Genomic DNA, 20,914 nt, shown 5'->3' on the forward strand with positions numbered 1-20,914 from the left:
TCGCAGTCAGTGTGCATAGTGACGGGTTGGGTCCGGGATTAAGCTTTTGCCATGGTTATTTGTAATAGTATGTATTACATATAGTATACATGTAGTATAGTAAAAGTAATAGTAAATAATATAAGTAAAACATAATAGTATAATAATTGCTAATAGGCTATATGTATAAATATATAAAAAAACTAAATATATGACTAAATATATAAATAAACCAATTTAACTGAAATATAATAATAATAATAATAATAATAATAATAATAATAATATGTTATATATGTATGTTTTTATATATGTACATAGAATATCCTACTATTTTTATTATATATATATATATATACATATATATATTATATTATATTATCATTATGATTATATATTTTATCATTATTTATTCATGCATCATAGGAGTACGTATTATTTTCACCCCAGTCCATCAATCTACAATTATTGACAAATCATGAGTTCAGACCCTTTCACTGCTCACTAACAGGACGCATCCCCCTCACCTACTTACAGGAACCGTTTGGCGAGATCATGCGGAGACTTCCGGGTGACCGGACGTTGATCATCCTGGTGGACGGGATCGACGAGTGTCGGCCGTACGACGACATCCGGGGCGTTGACTGGGTTCCCGTCACACTGCCGACCAATGTCAAGGTCATCGTCACCGTCGGCGATGACACGAGCTGCATGGCCGAGCTTCAGGTAGGGTTCTCGTAGAGACGGGGATTGTATATAATATTGTTATATAATAGTATATCCCGTTACTGTTCACGTTAGCTGTGGTGTTTTATACGTTTATAGTTGATGTTGTTTACGTTATTGCTTACGTCATTGTTCACGATATTGTTCACGTTAGCTGTGGTGTTTTATTGTTGATGTTGTTTGCGAGTGTGTTTATGTTATTGTCTTATTGTTTATTTTAGCTGTGGTGTTTTATTGATGATGTTGTGTACATTTTTGTTTACGTTACTGTTCACGTTAGCTGCGGTGTTTTATTGTTGGTGTTTTCTGCAAGTGTGCTTATGTTATTGTCTTATTGTTTACGTTAGCTGTGGTATTTTAGTGTTGATCTTGTTTGCGAGTGATATTGTTATTGTTTACTTTAGCTGTGGTGTTTTATTGATGATGTTGTTTGCGAGTGATATTGTTATTGTTTATTTGTTTATGTTAGCTGCTGCGTTTTATTGTTGATGTTATTTGCGTGTGTTTATGTTATTGTTTACGTTAGTTGTACTATTTGATTGTTGATGTTGTTTGCGAGTGTTTATATCATTGTTTATATTATGGCACGGAGAAGAGTCGTGTTGATTTTGGTAGAGGTTACTGATGTCTGTTCTTCGTACAGCAGAAAGTATCCTTGTACCTTAAGTTACGCCCAATATATGCTTTAATGTACGTTATTGTGCCACCGCAATGGCTGTCGACTTCTACTATAATGTAAGAGTAATGGCGGTTGACTTCTACTACGATGTAAGAGTAATGGCGGTTGACTTCTACTACGATGTAAGAGTAATAGCGGTTGACTTCTACTATGATGTAAGAATAATGGCGGTTGACTTCTACTATGATGTAAGAGTAATGGCGGTTGACTTCTACTATGATGTAAGAGTAATTGCGGTTGACTTCTACTACGATGTAAGAGTAATGGCTGTTGACTTCTACTATGATGTAAGAGTAATGGCGGTTGACTTCTACTATGATGTAAGAGTAATGGCTGTTGACTTCTACTACAATGTAAGAGTAATGGCTGTTGACTTCTACTATGATGTAAGAGTAATGGCGGTTGACTTTTACTATAGCGTAGGAGTCATTGCTGTTTTGTTTACATCTAACACGGTTGACTAGAAGTGGCTATCTAGCTGTTCACTGCTATGGTGTAGCAGCAATGTCTACGTGTTGCGTCGTGTTGTGTTGCAGCAGCTACGGATGTTGACATCCAGTACGGTGCAGCTGCTAGCTGTAGCTGTTGTTCTCGTTCTCAATTCGCTGTAACGGAGATGACCATTTACCTATACATTGATGAGAACCAGTAATACGTCGTGCCAGCAGTAGTACCAACAGTACCAGCACAGTAATGTAAATACGAAATATATTATATGGCGCAACACTACATCACACAGTGCTAATATACTTGCTGATGCATCTGTAATGTTCTTTGATCTTGCACTATATTTCTTCGGAGGTAAACGATCGAAAAAAGCATTAGAACAACCATTAGAGCAACAGCACACAATGGCCAGCCTTTTAGGGCCAGCCACGAAATGCGCAACAGGAATTAGCACCCGAGTAGTCAGTCAGTCGCACGCCAAAACCGCACCGATTGCTAACCGATGCTTCCTTCTAATGGACCGTTTTTCTCCAATCTAAATTTTAACCCCACCGACTCATTTTCTCTCGTTTTTTTGCGTTTCGCCTCTTGCAGAATCGTTTTTCCGATGCCGCCTGCTACTATCAGATGCCGCCCGTCACCCAGCAGGTCGCTGAGTCCGTGTTTCGAACTGTCGCGCAGGCGTGCGGTCGAACGATCAGCGACAAGCGCGCCGACGAAACCCTGGCGGCCGTGCGCGCCTGCACGTCGCCGCTGCACGTGCAGCTGCTGTCGCGGCTCGCGTGCGTCTCCCGCGACGACGACGTCGCTCGCTGCGTCGGCGGGACCCTCGACGAGCAGATCGTGAAGGCGATCGACGACGCGGGGCGGAACGCGGCGAGTGCGTCGCTCCTGCGTCATGCGCTCGGCTACCTGCTATTGGCGCGCGACGGCGTCTCGCACGCCGAGCTGCTCGACCTGCTGTCGTGTGATAACACCGCCCTGGACTCTGTCGCCGCCGCCGCCGCCGCCGACCCGGCCGTGCGTCGCTTCCCGCCGCTGCTGTGGGCGCGCCTCGCCGCCGCTCTTGAGCCCTACCTACTGACGAACGTCATCGGCGGTCGACAGCTGCTGCGGTTGCGGCATCGCAGCATGGCCGACCTGCTGCGCGCGAGGCATGCCGCCGACGACGTCGATCTAAACGCGCCGCTGCGCGAGTACTTCAGCGGCAGGTGGGCGAACGGCGCGGAGAAGCCGGCGGCGGCGGCGGGCAAGAAGAAGGGCACCGGGAGCGACCGCTGCGTCGCCGCGCAGCCGGAGAAGTTTGCCGACAGCGTCTACAATAGTCGCCGACTGACTGAATTACCTCACGCAGCGCACGCCTGCGCTTCTGACGACGCCAGCGCCGCTGAATACCTGTTTGATGTGAACTGGCTTCTTGCCAAGCTGCACGGCTGTGACGTACATCAGGTAATGCGATGCTGCTGCTGTTGTTTTTTATTAGTAGTAAAAAACAAGTAAAAACAAAACAAAGTAACAACGAAGGATTTAATTATTGGCGCGACGTCCGCGCACGGGAAGTAGCGTGGAGCACGGAACGACGGTTACACGTCGTGACGATGTTGTTAGTTAATAATCATTAAATAATTTAACGTTCAGCAAATGATGTGTTATAACTAACGATTAACTGTAACTGTTCGGTGTAACTATTAATAGTCTGATTACCTACAAAAGTTTATTGCAAAAGTGATTATGATAGCGGATTGATTAAATGTTGAACTTACTTTTTATATCAAGAGCGCATAAACTGCACAAGTTTTTTTTATATTAAGAGTGCATAAACACGTGATAAATAGTTTATGCGATCTTGGTTGTGTCTATTATCAGTATGACGTTCTTGCTATATATAAGATGTTTAAATGTCTGTAATAGACATGGCGCAGTAGGCAAGCGTCTTGAGCTATCACATTCGCCGTAGGTTTTTACCAGAACATACTCCCAGCGTATTTGGCAGCAGTAGTAGTGCACCTACCTACGGAATTATGGCGTGTGAGAGCCACTTAGCTAGTTGATTGTTTTTCCGATGGCGACGTTAGTATAAACACGCAAGCGCACATTTCGTGGCAACGCATCTACGATTTTCTGAAAAAGTGTTATGCCATCGTTTTTAAATGGCGTTAAATAATCGACAACACGCGTTTTTCGCGCTTATTTTGCAGGTTATTATTCATTTTTATAGAATTTAACGTGACAGATAGAGGCGGAATCAGAAATATTGGACAATGGAGGTTAATCGTAATAGTTAGCGTTAAATGATGCAAAATAAGGTCACCGTGTTGGTTAGAAATGTTTCAAAACTAATAAAAGCTTAAGATTTTAACGAAAACCATGAGAAAACGATTTAGTAAGACCGATTCACAAGACAAACTCAAAGGCGACAACATGAATTGCATGGTGTAATAAAAGATTTAGGGTGGGTCCCGGGGGTGGGGCGCGTCATCGAGGGTGGGTCCCGTGGGTGGGACGAGTGATCGCGGTTGGGTCCGGCACATCGTAAAGAGCAATGATCTCGCTTATAACTTTTGGATCGCTTGTTTAGCGAGGACGGTCCAATTATGCACATTATAGTAGCACCACATGTATAAACTGGAGCAGGGCTCTGGAATGACATCTCTTTGACACAAATGACAACATTTACTAAAACCATTCTTTCACATTAAAGTCTACGGAAACGGAGATATATGATTAAAACTTTCGAATTAATATAACGTGCAAAAAAAACGACATATGATTACGCTTTTTATAGCACTATTAATTGTACGGAAACAGATTACACCAGCTGCTATCAAAAAATTGTGTAGAAAACCCGAGATATGTTTCTAGCACTATATCATATTGCTCTAGCACTATAGCATAATTATTATTATATACGGAAACCGATACGATTATATACGAGATACGTACTAAAAGCTTTCTCCCGGTATGGTGTGCGCCATGAAAGCCGTGATACAAAACACACGATATGATTACAACCTTCTATTATCGCTATCGGTCATGTGAAAACCGAGATACGATTAAAGAAAGATTTCCATGACGTGCACTCGGGGAAAATAACCCGACGCGCGAAAAAAAGATCGCGCCAACTGTCGTCATGTGCGCGTTTCATCATCGTTTTCCAGGTCATCCAGGATGTGATGTTGGCCATTGCCAAGGCTCACGGGGACCAAGACCTGCAGCTTCTCCTTGAGGTTCTGCGGCTTTCCTCTCACGCGCTCGAGAACGACCCGTCGCAGCTGTTCGTGCAGCTCGGCATCCGCCTGAACAAGCTCATGTCGGACAGTGCGGACGCCGCGTATCCGCGCATGCGCAAACTCTACGAGGCCGTGACCGCCGAAGATCGCGACTACTTCGAGCCGTCGGCGCTCGAGTGCCTGTTGTCGCCGCGCGCCGACACTGCTGCCGACGACACTGCCGCCGCCGCTGCCGCCGACGGCAAACGCGGCGTCGTCGTGTCGAGCATCTATCGCCTCAAGGCGACCAATAAATTCATGGTGTGCTTGCTGTACGAGCGCGGTGAGATTCACGTGTGGGACATGCACGCGTGCGCCGTCGTCCGCACACTGCGCGGCCTGAGCGCACCGCGCGACACCAAGTTCATTGATGACTTGAAGGCGGTCGTGCTGTGCAATCGCGAGCTGAAGATCTACAATCTGGACACGGGCGAGATGGAGGTGAAGCTGAAGGGCATCATGAATCAGAAGATGCCCTTCTACGAACTGCACGACCAGAACCACGTCGTGTCGATGTCGCGCAATCGCATGTACATACACGTCATACAGATATCGACGGGCGACACGCAGTCGACGTTCAAGGCTGGCGAAGACAGGTGCGTGCCGACGCAGGGGGGTCGTCGTCCCCGTCCGCGCTTGGGGGGGGGCTGTATGTGTATATACCCCGAGTATATATATATATATATATCAGGGGTTAATAATGACTAATTTGGACTAATTTTTCTAATTTTTCTAATTTCAATTTTTCAATTTTTCAATTCAAATTTGTCAAATTCAAATTTGTCAAAATTTTGACAATTTTGACAAATTTGTCATTATTAACCCCTGATATATATGTATATATATATATATATATGTGTGTATATTATATACATAATACCCATGAGAAGGTTGGGGGAGACGGTTGCACGATTTTGTGACTCGGCTGGGTTATGGCGCTGGGGGAGGGGCTGGGGCAGTTGTCAGGCAACGTGCGGGGTGTGGGTATGAGGCGCGTGTTTCACGAGTGTCTGGACTATGATTTACACACTTGGTGTAATATACATTGCATTTTTTGGCTTTTTTGTTCTCTCTAAAGTCTAGGGGGTGGTGCAGTTGTCAGGCAACGTGCGGGGTGTGGGTATGAGGCGCGTGTTTCACGGGTGTCTGGACTATGATTTACAGACTTGGTTTAGTGTAATATACATTTTTTTTAGTTTCATTTAGTTCTCTCCTAAGTCTAGGGGATAGGCAGCTATCTCTCGCTCCCCCCCCCTCCCCTTAACCCGGCTGGCTATGCGCAAGATTATACCTCCTTCACCCGAGGCATTTTCCCCTGCGAAACTCAGTTATCCCCTCGTCTTCCTTGCGACGAATTGATTTCTGAGCTGTCCCGTTCGCAACCCCGTTTTTTTCTCCAGTCGTCGTAAATCCGTCCGCTGATCTTAACCAGCGGTTAATGTCTGTACATTAAGTTGCCGCTAGGCACTTGCAGTGCCGGGTAAGCCCGTGGCGATATCTGCTAAGCTTGTACATCGTGAGATATGACTTCGGGTCGGAAAAATAACACCTTGCCGCCTACACTTATGAGCACAAAAGAGGCGGAGTATGTTTTAGCGTGCTGTATCTCGTACGTAAATTTTGTAGCCCGCCCTATGGAGAAGCTATGGATGCGGCTACAGATGCCAGCGGCAACCTATATACTTCTACGTTTGTTTTCCAAATTAGCCCGATTAGCTTCCCACTCTTCTATTTCTTCTCGTCTCGCTCGGTCTTCGTTTTATTCTCTTCCTCACTTCACTCCCTGTTCGTTACATTATCTTGTCCATCTTCCGCTTCTACTCACTTCGCTCGGTCTTTATTTCGTTCTCTTCTCACTTTTCCGTTTCTTCTCACATCACCAGATCTTCGTTTTATTCTCTTGTCACTCTTCGACTTCTACTCGCTTCCTTACTTCGCTCGCTGTTCGTTTTATGCTCTTCCCACTATTCCATTATTTCTCATTCCACTCGCTGTTCGTTTCATTCTCGGCTCACCTCACTCGCTCTTGCTTTATTTCCCGCACCCCTCGTTCAGTTCAGATCGCTCTCTGATGCTCACGCTCTGAATTTCCCCCACAGATTCCTGAACTCGTTGACGGTCAGTTCGAACGGCCATTACCTGGTCTGCGGCGACGAGACGCAGAAACCGACGCCGCTGCTTGTGTGGGACCTGAACAACCGCAAGCTGATCTACGACCTGCGCATCAACAACCACGAGTTTCAGACGAAGATGCTGACGGTCAGCAGCGACGGACATTTTGTCGTCTGCGCATGCAAGGTACGAACCTCGTAGCACTGCGCCCCGTCTCTGGAGTATCTTCCCCGCCCCCCATTGTCGCCTCCTCCTCGGATCACTCTCCGTCTCTGGAGTATCTTCCCCCGCCCCCTATTGTCGCCTACCCCTCGGAGCACTCTCCGTCTCTGGAGTACCTTCCCCCGCCCCCTATTGTCGCCTCCCCTTTGGAGCACTCTCCGTCTCTGGAGTACCTTTCCCCGCCCCTTATTGTCGCCTACCCCTCGGAGCCTCGGAGCACTGCGCCCCGTGCACGTTGACGCCTACCTCTAGATCTCTAACCGCGCGCGTTCTCTACCTGTTTCTCTGGCGCCAGCGTCTGCCTCTATGCCGCCGTTCGTTGTCACCCTTTTATCTTACCGCATCGATTGGTAAGCTCGTCAGAGCAACATGGCGGTAGCACGTAACTAAGATGGTGGTGGCAGTGCGATGGATCTACGTCGCACAATGACGGTCCACGTTTCTGTGGGCGCGTCTAATAAGCTAGATTCATCAACCACTGATGTTATGACGCATGATGAGCTGTTATGGTGAAACTATAGCCCAGACAACTTACGTAGAACACATTCATAGAAATTCGTAAGCTCGGTATAGAGGTAGGGCGCTAGGGTACAAATTAGTAACATACGTTAAGTTACTAATGTTCTAGCGTAAAAAAAAGTTCTATGTGTCAGCCACTGCCTCTCTGGACGTGTATTGCCTGAAGGCGCTGATAAGTCTAGTATGTGAGGCGTGAAATGGCTGTGGATTGAAAGTATGAGCAACGATAATTTTGTCATCTTTGTGATTCTCTGTGTAATTTCTGGCACAGCGTGTTGCGTGATCTCTATAGTAATTACAATGAGCAGCGGAAACGCCCTCATTTTTCACCGCGAATTTCGTTTTGCCGCCGATTTAATTTAATTGAGCCTCTTGGTTTTTGCCTTGCTTTGGTAGCTAGAACAAATCTAAAAGGAAATTTAGTGCGAAATTGATATATGACATATTTACAAAGAACCCCGAATGGTCGAAGTAGTAACTGTACACTGAGAGTTGAGGGACCCCTTGTGTACCCACCTGTTTCTCCGTGCCTGCGTCTGTGCTGTGCACACCAAGTCAGCATTACGGCAAAGCAAGCAAAACGGGTGTTTGGGAAATTCGTGCTTCAGATCCCCCACGCAAACGATGAAGACGTATTGATTCTCTTAGATTATAGCATATCGATGATCGTGTAGCAAAATGCCAAAGTACAGAAATGCGTCTTTTTTTCATCTTGGCAGCCATTATCTACAAAAGAAAAGAACTTTTTAAATTGCATAGTTTTATTAATAGTTGCGAGATGCACCGTGAAACCTGTCGTCGTCGTGATTTGCGTCTCGCATTCTCGTCTGCTCTGCCTCGCACAGCGTGCAACCTATACGTCTGTGCTAGCAGCGCAAAGCGTCGACACATGTTGTTGCTTAGTTATTGATGTGCACGCACTCCTCACGCGACATCGCGTGTAAGCCGAATTATATAACAGCACGAACCAATGCAAAACGCACGACAAAAAGCAGACAGGAGTAAGTAGTTAGAATGTATCTGTCGGTTTTCGGTGACTGATGTTTTTTTCTGTTAAGTTCTAGTATTAAGTTGGACGTGAAAGTATTATGACTGTACTCTACGAAATCCCAGAAAGTTTAGTTGAAATTCAAATTTCGAGATCTAAATAAGCTTTGTCACTCATCAACTATCGCATTATAATAGGGATGAGCTATGCTCAAAATTCGATTTTCCGCTTGAATTTTTCGGTCTCTGTCCACAAAACTATACTATCCTTTCGTATATACTCTATATAAATGTGAGTGTGTGTGTGTGTGTGTGTGTGTGTGCGTGCGTGCGTGCGTGTGTATAATTACTAAAATGTCAATGAAAACCTGACGTATTATTCAACATCTTCCTTGCAGGAGGTCATATCAGAAGATGCGATCAATAACGTTGTGATATACGATCTGACTACCGGAACCGTTTTCAAAAAATGGAAGCCGGGATACAACACAACGGCGATCGCCATTTCCTCGGAGGCCGACTGGGTGACCACTGCTCTCGACAACGGAAACATATTGCTGTGGGATCTGACCACCGGCACCTGCAAGTACGTAACCGACTCTGGCACTCCCTCCGGTTAATCCTTCACTAACTACTAACGCGCTTATACTGCCGACTCACTACATAATAACCTCGTTAGAATGGATGTCTAGACATGATATACTAGTTAGACACTATAGGTTAGACTCTGTAGTTAGGTGTCTATATATTTCTATGGAGGATAAGCCCAGTGGTACGTCTCTTGTCCGGTAGAGGGTCAGCATTGTAGCATCGATAGTAGGATCAAAAAACACGTTTCCATTCACCTCTCGTTTTATTTGTGATTCGATTCACTTCCGGTCGGTATTTATTTAAGATTTCACACACGGGGTGGCAAACTTCCAGGAATTATTTACAAAGCCACTAGTTCGCAATGTTCATGCAGATATTTTTTTGCATTCCAGTATCGATTTACAATGCCACTAGTTCGTGACGATCATATAGATATTTTTTTGTATTCCATAAATGATTTTCAATGCGACTAGTTCGTGATGATTATGCAGATATTTCTTTGCATTCCAGGAATTAATGATTTACGATGCGACTAGTTCGTGATGATTATGCAGATATTTTTTTGCGTTCCAGGAATGATTTACGATGTGACTATTGTTCGCGACGATGATGATGTTTTTTTCTGCAGGTTCACGATGAAGGGTCATTATAGCGCCGTGGATAACCTGATCGCCTCCACGGATGGATCGCGACTGCTTTCCTACGACTCGACGGGTTTCGACAGAAGCGTCCGGCTCTGGGATCTGAATACAGGTAATGGATGAACATACGTGTGTGTGTGTGTGTGTGTGTGGTGTGTGCGGCTGTGCTGTGGATGTGTAGTGTGTGTGTGTGTGTGTGTGTGCACCATGCTTATGTGACTGTTGGTGTGTGTCGTGTTGTGTGTGTGTGTGTGACATTGCTAGGCCCCGCTCAAAGAAAATAGTAACAGCACAAGATCGAAAGGACGCTGGCAAAGGACTGTGCCAAAGCAGCAACACTGTGTAGCTGTTGTGTGTGTCGGTGTGCTTTGTGTGCTGGGCTATAGTGGTTGGTGTTCGCGCCGTACCCCGTGCTGCGTAGTGTTGTTGGCGTGTGCCGCTGCCTATATGCAGTGCGTGACAAGTGCGTGCGTGTGCTGCGTGGCGTGCGTGTACAGACCGACCCACGTGTCTGCTGTGTGGTGTGCGTTGCGTGGTCGTACCGCGTGTGCTCGCGCGTACCCGCTGCTTGCAGTGTGCTGTGCCGTGTGTCCGTTGCTTATGTGCGTGCCGTGCGTGCTCAATGGGAACACTGGTGTGTGCTGTGTGTCGTGGTGTGTTTGCTAGTGTGTGCCGCTGTGTGTGTGTGTCTGCCTCGGGGTACGTCGGTGCCCGTCGAATCGCGTCGTGCGTGTGCGTGTGACTGCGTGTGCGTCGTGCGTGTGCGGTTTGCGTGCTGCGTTGTGCGTCGTGTGCCGCTGTGCGTTGTGCCGTAGCTGCGTGTTGCGTCCTTGCGTCGTGCGGTTGCGTCCGGGGGATGCTGATGTTGGGTCGTGTGTGGTGCCGTGTGTGGTGTCGTGCGTGTGTACTGTTTCGTCTTGCGTGTGCGTGTGCGTGTGGTGTGTGTGTGTGTGTGTGTGTGTGTGTGTGTGTGTGTGTGTGTGCGTGCTCGTTTAAACTAATGCACCTGTGAATTGAAGCGAACCATGAAGAACTATGCGCCGGTTTCGGCATTAATCAATACGGACAGAAATACTACTCATTTATTCCAAGCATTAGGCAAATCAGAATATATCGATTTTTATTTTCTGTATGTTCCATCAAACATCTATACGTATTATGCGATATTTGTAGCGCGAATGATGAATCATTTAGGATTCATAGAACGAACATTCGCAACGCATTTACTGATGCAGGTAGACGCACATTTAGAGCCGACATGTAAGATAGCGTCGACAAAAGCCGTGCACGCTACTACCCGAACGTGTTCTATTCCCCGAACTACCGCTGCGTCACCTAGTTATTCATGTACGGGGGTTATTTGGATTTATTTAGGGAAATGCCTTGGAGCGTTAACGTTGGACGACAACATCGTGAGTTGTCAGTTGTCGCCCGACGGATCGATGGTGGCGCTGGCGTTGCCGGGCTGGGAGAACGTGCTGACACTACGACTGCGCAAGCAACCACTGCAACCCGACACGGAATCATACGGCAGCCCCGACCGCGCAGAGAATGTGTACACCGTAGCGGAGTAGCGCCCGCCGCTCGCCACTCCGCGACCTTTCGTTCATCCACATCGTTGCTTTGTTGCTAATCACCTCCGAGGTTTGACGCGCGCCTTGTTTTCTGAAACTAGACGGGGATTTGTGGAGGCGGTAGTTACCGCTTGGTGGCCCCCCAAAGCGTGCAGAACGCAAGGGTCTGTCACGACGTCAAGCATTATTAGCAGGAAGATGGGTTTTACTGTCTCGGAAGCAGAGAGGGCCCAGTGACACCAGGTTTGCAAACGCGTGGCATTACGTGTTATTTTGATGAAATCGTGTGAAACAGGCCATTACCGATGGGCATTACTCAAGTGCAGTTGCGCTAGGCAGTTCGCCAGCGTAATAAAAACTTGACCGAATGCCATACCGAATTCGAAACGTTTGGCGCAAACTGCCGCAATGACGCGTGATGTTATCCGAAGTGGAGTTCCAAGTTTGGAAATGTTATCTAAAATTCTATGGTCTTACTCTTGACACCTTGTTGTGGGTGAGAAGTGGGGCGCCATGCCACTGCTTAGCTTGTCGTGTGCACCAGCAACGACAGCAGTAGGCGCCGAACGCCGCTAATATCAGTACGTCACGAGTACTACACATCCGATCAATCCACCGTTCGATCAGAACGCGGGTGATCGATCAGGTGATATTAAGATGACGATTTCCGTTCAAGCCACGCGTTTACGCGTAGCGCGTCACCGGAGCGTATTGTGTGGCACCGTGGAGCGTTGCGTGTCACTGGAGAGCATTGTGTGGCACCGTGGAGCGTTGCGTGTCACTGGAGAGCATTGTGTGGCACCGTGGAGCGTTGCGTGTCACCATAGAGTATTGTGTGGCACCGTGGAGCGTTGCGTGTCACTGGAGTGCATTGTGTGGCATTGTGGAGCGTTGCGTGTCACCAGAGAGTATTGTGTGGCTCCGTGGAGCGTTGCGTATCACTGGAGAGTATTGTGTGGCTCCGTGGAGCGTTGCGTGTTACTGGAGAGTATTGTGTGGCACCGCAGAACTTTGCGTGTCACCAGAAAGTATTGTATGGCACCGCAGAGCGTTGCGTGTCACCGGAGAATAATACGTGTCACTATAGAGCGTTAACGTATCACCACAGAGCGCTACGTGTCACTAGAGTGTGTTACGTGTCACTAGAGAGTGTTACGTGTCAGCAGATAGTGTGGTACGTGTCACCAAAAAGTGTTATGTTGTAACATTTACCTGTTATCGTAGTTTTAACAATAGTTATTAGATAAATATGTATGTATGGTTTGAAAAAGATTTCCCTTGCAGAAGTGCTTTCTTACTTAGCTATCCCATACCTGCTTACATATATATATATATATATATATATATATATGTATCTGAGTGTAAAAAATAGTTTCCAGTGACGTATAGGTTACAGCTACGTGAGCCTTTAATGTAAAGACGCAGTTATAAACAGAACAACAAAAACAACAACAATCAAAACAACGATAACAACAACAACAACAACAACAATAAACAGCACCAATAACAGTCTGTGTAGGTTGGGTTTAAGACGTTCAGATAAGGTCTCAACATGTTTTTTTCGAATGTTGGATAATTCATATTTATCCGTTGTAAGTAGTTAAAAAAAACTTTTCGGATTGATTTATGTGAATGTACGTACAAACCGCTAGATTTCAGGAAACCATTCATACACGCAGCTGTCATTTCGTGCAAAGTAGCGCTATTTGACATCAAACGTATTCACGTATGCTCGCACGCACGCACGCACGCATCATCGCACGCACGCCCGCACGCACGCCCGCACGCACGCCCGCACACGCTTGCCTTGGTCCGCACCTATGCCTTCCCGCACGCATGCCCGCACGCATGCCCGCATGCATGCACGCATTCACAGACGCATGCGCGCCGTAGGTACGACCGCACATATAGATCGCGCGCACGCATGCCCGCATACACGCACGCATTCACAGACGCGAGTACGCATCCCCGCACGCACGCCTGCATGGACGGACACGCGCACGCACGCCCACACTCACAACGTACGTACATACGTACAAAAACATACACACCTACACGCAACAACACACATGCATGAACACGCCAGCACGCCCACACGCCCGCCCGCACGCACGCATACACGCACGCACGGATACACGCACGCACACACATAGACACACAAACGATTATACGCACGCGCGCACGCATGCACATACAGTGTGCATTATCGATCTTACTGTTGCCTGTAAATAAGACAGGATAGAGCAAAGTAATGTGAGTATACGCATCTTTTATATTCGTTCTTTTCTCTGCTGTTGCAATCCGCACAAGTTTTGATGTCAAGAAGGCACTACGACGATAGTTGCTACGCGTGTCATGACGTTTTGTGAACGTTATGCAGTCAACAGTCATCATGTTACCAACCCCCTTATCTAATTGAGTGTTGTAATGTTTTGATGTATATATACTTCCGTCCGTGCGTGCGTGCGTGCGTGCGTGCGTGCGTACACGCGCCATTGTGACCTAGATGAAAACAGTGTTGTTACATCATGCGATTTGTACCTATGTGTACGCTTTGTAAGGCCACCGTGTGCATACGCGTCGCTCTCTCGGTCGCTGCCCGCACCCCCTCAACTCGCCGTGTCTTGCCCCCTACCCCCGTTCGTTCCCTGCAGCTAGCTGGCGCGTAGACTCGTACATTCTCACTCGGACGAGCCGTAGATGCTATACGTTGGGCTCTTCTCTTACATACATCTGTCATCTCCCGTCGTTGTTGCCGTTGGTATAGTAGTATTGTTAAAATTGCTACTTGTAAAATAGGTGTGTAGTTTCTTTTTGTGTGTCAATTAAATATCTTCCTCGATATATCTCAGATATCTTCTACGTATATATCTCTCTAATTCAGACTAATCAAGTCTACGTAACCCTCGTCGTATTACAAGCAATGCAAGATTACTGCTGCTATGTACACCGTGTTAGACAACACGTAACGCAGTGTAACTACACACAGCCACTTAAGAATGTTATGCTATTTTATCATTTTAATTTGTCAAAGAATATTTATTCGTCTTTCGTTCAATGGGAAATTTGTTAGGTAGGATGCAACACTACTAGCTCTGACACTGACACAGACACTGATCATTATGTATGTTACTATATTTTAAATGCTTTTAGATACAACGAAATGCTGAGCAACATTTAATAACTAACTATATAAACCCTATCATAATAATGTAAGGCCAATATTGATCACCACACAACGTTGTTGTCCAGCAGCTAGGATTTCTATAAACCTTCCATAGAAGTTATCAGCTAAAAACGGCAGCAGTAGCCTATTCATAGGTGCTTATTTGATTATTTTCGAATGCCATTATTTCGATAAATATATACAAGTATGTTAAGACTTTACGCTTTATATTTTTTCGTTACTTCAGAGAACGTGAAAGATAGCAGACATTAAAGTCAACGGCCACCGGTTGTACGACGCCAGCGCCATCTAACGGAGATCTTTAGGCAAACACTCGCTACCACATTTGGTTATAATTTAAAAAAATAAATTTCAATGTTGGCCTGCTTTGGTTACCACTCGTCCACGTTACCAACGCCGGGAATGCTCTACACCGCGTACAGACACACTGTTCGTCACCAACGAGCTCAGGAGATCACAAAGGAATGTTGATGTCTGTCTCTTTTGGAGCCAATGATTTTGCTTTTCATCTTTTTTTCTAAACAATTTTTCGATCCTAATTAGATTAAATTAAATTGATCAATTCAATTTTTCAGACTTTATAACACCATGGGACGGGTAAGCTACTTCCTGAAATTACTTGAACAATTTTAATTACAGAGAGATGTCTCTCTACGCTCTCAATATATATTTTTTTAATTCATCACTAATTAAGTGACGGCAAAAATTTTGAATTCATACAAAAAGATGCTTTTTTGTTATTTCTCATAAATAGTAAATAGTTGGGACCTAAACTTTTAAACATAAGTTGTTCATAATAGGAACTAAAAAAAAGTCTCTGGAATTTTTTTCAAATGCTTTAATTTAGGAAATAAGTTAAAAATATTTATGAAAATTTGTAGTGATTTTCAAAACGTAACAATTTCGTAAATAAAGAACCATAACTTATAAAATATAATATTTAAAAAAAATTCTTGGGGGCCTTTTTTCCTTTGATATGTTAACATTGAAGCGTAACAAAAAATTTTGGAATCGGAGTTGTGAGTTTCGAGAAATAGCGTTTGAAAAATCAGCAACTTCAGCATTTCTATCAATGGAGATATTAGCACTTTTCTACATTTCCCATGATTTAATTGACCGAAAATCACCTCCCAACCTTAACAGTATCCTTAATAATGTAAGATTTATATAATATCATATTCATTATGTGTTGAAATTATAATTACAAGTTAATTTATAATCTTCCAATTCCTATTAGCCTGTACTACCCGTGATCGTACGTCCATCATCGAACTTTCATTCTAATATCGTTTGAAGAGTCTAGAAGTAATTGGCATTGACATTCCGTCGTATCACCGAACATTGCTGCGAAGGTACGGACGTGACGGAATACGTCCCACAGATGTCGCCACCGGCCGACTGCACGACGCCAACGCCGCGATGCGTCTTCGTCGAGGCGTCGGCAAACGGGAAGTCGTCGCACAGATTGTACATCTGCGAGCTGCTATTGTTGCTGTCGTCCGACGCTCCGAGAAACAAAGTGTCGGCTGCGGCGGTGACGTGATATTGACAGGCGGACGACGCGCCCTCTAGACACGGCTGCCGAGAAATGCCGACATCATTCTCGAATGTGTCGATAGATGGCGCCAGGAGGCTCGGTTGTGAGATAGGAGTTTGGCTCTCGAAGTTAAGGCTCCTATGCGGCGCAGCATGTCTCGTTGTCGCGGTGGTCTTAAATTCGTAGGCAGAGGGCGCGCTCGGAGAATGTTCGCACATTGTTTCAGAATAGATGCGATTGATCTGGTGGTGGTCTCTTGTGCTCATGACGTCATCGCGCTGTGCCGTACACGGATATCGCTTTGTTGATTGCACCAAATCTGAAATGCCCAGCATAATCGAATATTTTGGAGAGCTGCAGTGATTTTAAACTAATATTGCGAGAAGTGGTTCCAATGCTGCCCTCTAGACGGATGCGCATGATTTTGCAAATTTGAAAGATTAAAGTGACATCATTAGAGATTTAATCAGGAGATAATTGGTATAATCACAACGATATTAACATTGTAATAATTATGAGATCAATCGCTGAATATTAGCTCTTGATAAGGTTAAGAACGCGCGAACTCTTAAATATAAATAACATAACATGGTCTAAGTGCAATTAATATACAGATAACTCAATTAGTGATATCCTAATCGTTGATATTTGATAAACTTTGTCTATTTCCGTCTTCGGTATAGTCCCCCTTGGCCTTTGAAGATTAATATTTTACGAAGTTACGAGATTATCCTGCTGATTTCATTCAAAAGTTACTGTGATTATACCTGGACATTTCATGCATCTCTCCATGTCACTCGTTAGTGTCTCTTCAAATTGTCGTAACTTCTGCGTTTCGGCGACGAGCAGAATGTACTCGTTCAGCATGAGATTCAGAACGTGCGCCGATCCGAATGACGTGGCTCCACCTAGCGTCAGATCTCTCATCACCATAGACGCAGCCGAAGACCAGATCAATACGAAGTTGTCCATGTTAAGCGCCGAGGCATTCTCAGCGGTCTCCTCTTCCTAATATACGAGAACCCCGCATATAGAAATAAAGAAGCCGCGAAAAAGCATGACAGCGTAAATGCATATATATATATATATATATATATATATATATATATATATATATATCACGCACACACGCGCGCGCACGCGTATATATAATATAATATAGCATAATATAATATAATATAATATAATATAATATACACGTATTTTCTGTTATCGTATGCGATTGATTCGATGTGGCGCATTATTCTAGTAGCACACTGACCTCAATACTGGCTCTCTTGTCTGCAACATTATGTACGCAGACGTACGCATCGATAATGCTGTCAATCCATTCTGCGAACGATTCTACAGGTGCTTGCTTTTCCAGTAGAGCAACGAAGCAGTGAATAACTATTTGTATAAAGTGAAAAATGGTGAGAGTGACTGTTGAGAATTAATGAATCGGGTTTTATGACGATACAAAAGTAGTTTTACCTTACGATAAATACATGTAATTAACCTGTTAGTAACAGTTTCGAAAACCGGTGTACACACTTCACGTGAGACTCAGACTCTACCAATCCAGATTGACAGGTCTACCTAGACCACCTTCGACACCGATTTTCGTACTTTACAAGATAATTACATTAATCTGACATAAAATAAAATTATAGTGTAAGGATATAATGCTTATCAACAATATATATATATATATATATACGATATATTAGGGGTATTTTAAGTATATTCTCCAACTGGAGTTATGTTTACTTCCCGTTATTACACTCGTTATGTTTACTTTACACTCATCATCTATATATATGTTGTCATCTACTCCTCTACGTGATACAATTACCATTAGACCCATTACGAGGTAAATAACACCTTCATCGCAATTTCGCCGAAAAAATGATTACGTCATAGGCAATCGATTGCATTGTGACGCGAATGCGTACGTTTTACGACGCTGGAAGTCTCCGGTAAATCCACCTTGTTGGCGGCGTAGCAAGCCTGTCCGACGATCTTCCCGAAATCTAAAGCGGACACGTCCCGTATGACAGCGGCGATGACAGTCTTGTTCTGCAGCACGGATTTCGCAATCTGCAAATACAAGATTGCGGCGGCGTCAATTTGGTTGGCAAGATGGTTGACTGACGCATTGCGACATGCAGCGAGACAGAGCAAAACATTGAACGATGATGGGAAATCTCACCGCCGTGGGAAAACGTCGTCGTACTGCTAAATAAGTTAGATTTGAGAAAAAAGAAGAAAAGAAGCAAAAGGATTTGAATAATTAGCGACCGGACGCGACAGCAGGTGTAAAAAGAGCGCGCCTGCACCGTAGCGCGATTGAAATGCGCGTCCCGTGACGTCACTTCCGCCAGTGCTTCCCGTTCGCGCATCCGCTCTTGTATCGCTACCGTTAAAAGCAGAGGGTAATTAAGTAAAAAGGGCTCATGTCTTCCTGGGTGCAAAAACTGGGGGCTTTCTGGGATAATAATATAGTTTAGGGATCGGGTTAGGGTTAGCTGTAGGGGGTTAGTATCTGGTTAGTATTATAGTTAGTGTCAGCGTTAGGGTTAGGTTCGGGTTTGGCTAGAGTTAGGACTAGATTAGGAGTAGGGTTAGGGCCATGTTGTGGTTACAGTCAAGGGTAAGGTCTACAGGCACGTGTCAGGTTGAATGTAGGGGGCACGTTCAAACAATTGCCACTTAAACTCTCTCAGCGTTAATTAACGTGCAGCGGCGGCGCGCACGCAGGTATGTCGAGCATTCATTCACTTACCTGAGCAATCTTAACGAATGAGAGCAGCCTGAGAACAGTCGCGCGAAAACTCTTAGCAACTGCAAGACACGGCAAGCAAGTTTTAATATAAGAAATGTAATAATATTATAATATAATAAGTATAAGTAAGTGTAAATCGTGTGCTGACAACAGTGCGTTACTGCGCGGTGAATCAGCAGGTGAATATTATGATACTGGTAGAGAGATCCAGGTTTTTGCAATACTAGATGTGGAGTCTGGCACTAGTCTCACACGTTTACTAACTCGTTTTCTTTAACTACGTGTTACCATATCCTACGTATATCCGTATGTCCTGTACAATGCATATGTTACTATACTACGTAAATCCACATATCCTGTACTATGCGTATGTTACTATACTACGTATGTCCACATGTTCTGTACTATGCATATGTTACTATACTACGTAAATCCACATATCCTGTACTATGCGTATGTTACTATACTACGTATATCCGTATGTCCAGTACTATGCGTATGTTACTATACTACGTATATCCACGTGTCTTGTACTATACGTATGTTACTATACTACGTATGTCCACATGTTCTGTACTATACACTACGTAAATCCACATATTCTGTACTATGCGTATGTTACTATACTACGTATATCCGTATGTCCTGTACTATACGCATGTCATATACTACGTATGCTAAGATTCATCTTTCTGGAAACGAAAATCAGACTTTATTTTCATCGGAAGTATTGGATTTTGCATTTATATATTGCATTTATCATAATTGGAATTATTTTACACCTGTAATCTACAATAGCAGTTTAGATAGCCAATGCAATTATAAAGGATCACAGCCTACGATAGACTTATTTTGACATACGATAGAAGTGTTAGGATCTCCTAAGAATGTACTGACACCTTTACATTCAAGGAATGTTATGTAAACCGATAACGGGGTTTGTTCAAAGCCTCTCACATACAAATGCGATTCCCGATATATACCTTCATATTTCTTTGTCAATATGTTGCTATTTAAGCCCTGAAGTGCAGATTCTGTCCAGTTAAGCAGCTGTTCAACGAAGGCTTTAACTTCGACGCTCAAGCTAAAAGGAAAATCAAACATGTATGTAACATTGTATTCATATGGGGGGATTTACTGTGATATAGCTTCGTATGTGGGGAAATTAGTTGTATATGATTAGTTGTGTTTGCTATATTTATATCCCTGTGGGGTTTTAACGGTATTTGGTGTACATATATACTTGTGAGGTATTGGCTGTGTTTGATGTACACATATACCTGTGAGATATTAACAGTATTTAGCATAGCTAAATACCTTAGGGGTATTCGCAGTATTTAGTATATAGATATATACCTGTGAGGTAGCTCGTGGACGGAGGATGGCATGAGGACATCCGTTATGACTCTGTACGTGAGCATATCACAATAGGCAATCAACGTTGGTGCAATATTTTGGTCAAGTACAACGAGTAGGTGATCAGGCATGCCTTGCCAAAAGTGCTGCAGAAATTCGACCACCTATAAATAAACGAACGAACGAACGAATGAATGAATAAAGGAATGAATGAATAAATAAATAAATGAATGAATGAATAAATTAATGAATGAATGAATGAAGGAATGAATGAATAAATGAATGAATAAATGAATGAATGAATGAATAAATGAATGAATGAAT

At 44.4% G+C, this 20,914-nt stretch overlaps 1 protein-coding gene across 1 annotated transcript in view; it reads left to right on the forward strand.

Annotated features, from left to right (window-relative positions):
• LOC106808700 (NACHT domain- and WD repeat-containing protein 1-like) overlaps positions 1-13,747 on the forward strand; it is a 46,977-nt gene extending 33,230 nt beyond the window's left edge. Inside the window, exons 9-15 of the mRNA XM_014811529.1 lie at positions 517-705; positions 2,426-3,280; positions 4,990-5,696; positions 7,200-7,398; positions 9,339-9,526; positions 10,160-10,284; positions 11,547-13,747. Of these exons, the coding sequence (XP_014667015.1) occupies positions 517-705; positions 2,426-3,280; positions 4,990-5,696; positions 7,200-7,398; positions 9,339-9,526; positions 10,160-10,284; positions 11,547-11,746 (2,463 nt within the window). The 3' untranslated portion in view covers positions 11,747-13,747. The remainder of the gene's footprint in view (positions 1-516; positions 706-2,425; positions 3,281-4,989; positions 5,697-7,199; positions 7,399-9,338; positions 9,527-10,159; positions 10,285-11,546) is intronic.
• The last annotated feature ends 7,167 nt before the right edge of the window (positions 13,748-20,914 follow it).

The sequence above is a fragment of the Priapulus caudatus genome, unplaced genomic scaffold (genome assembly GCF_000485595.1).
Source record: "Priapulus caudatus unplaced genomic scaffold, Priapulus_caudatus-5.0.1 Scaffold297, whole genome shotgun sequence".
NCBI lineage: Eukaryota > Metazoa > Priapulida > Priapulimorpha > Priapulimorphida > Priapulidae > Priapulus > Priapulus caudatus.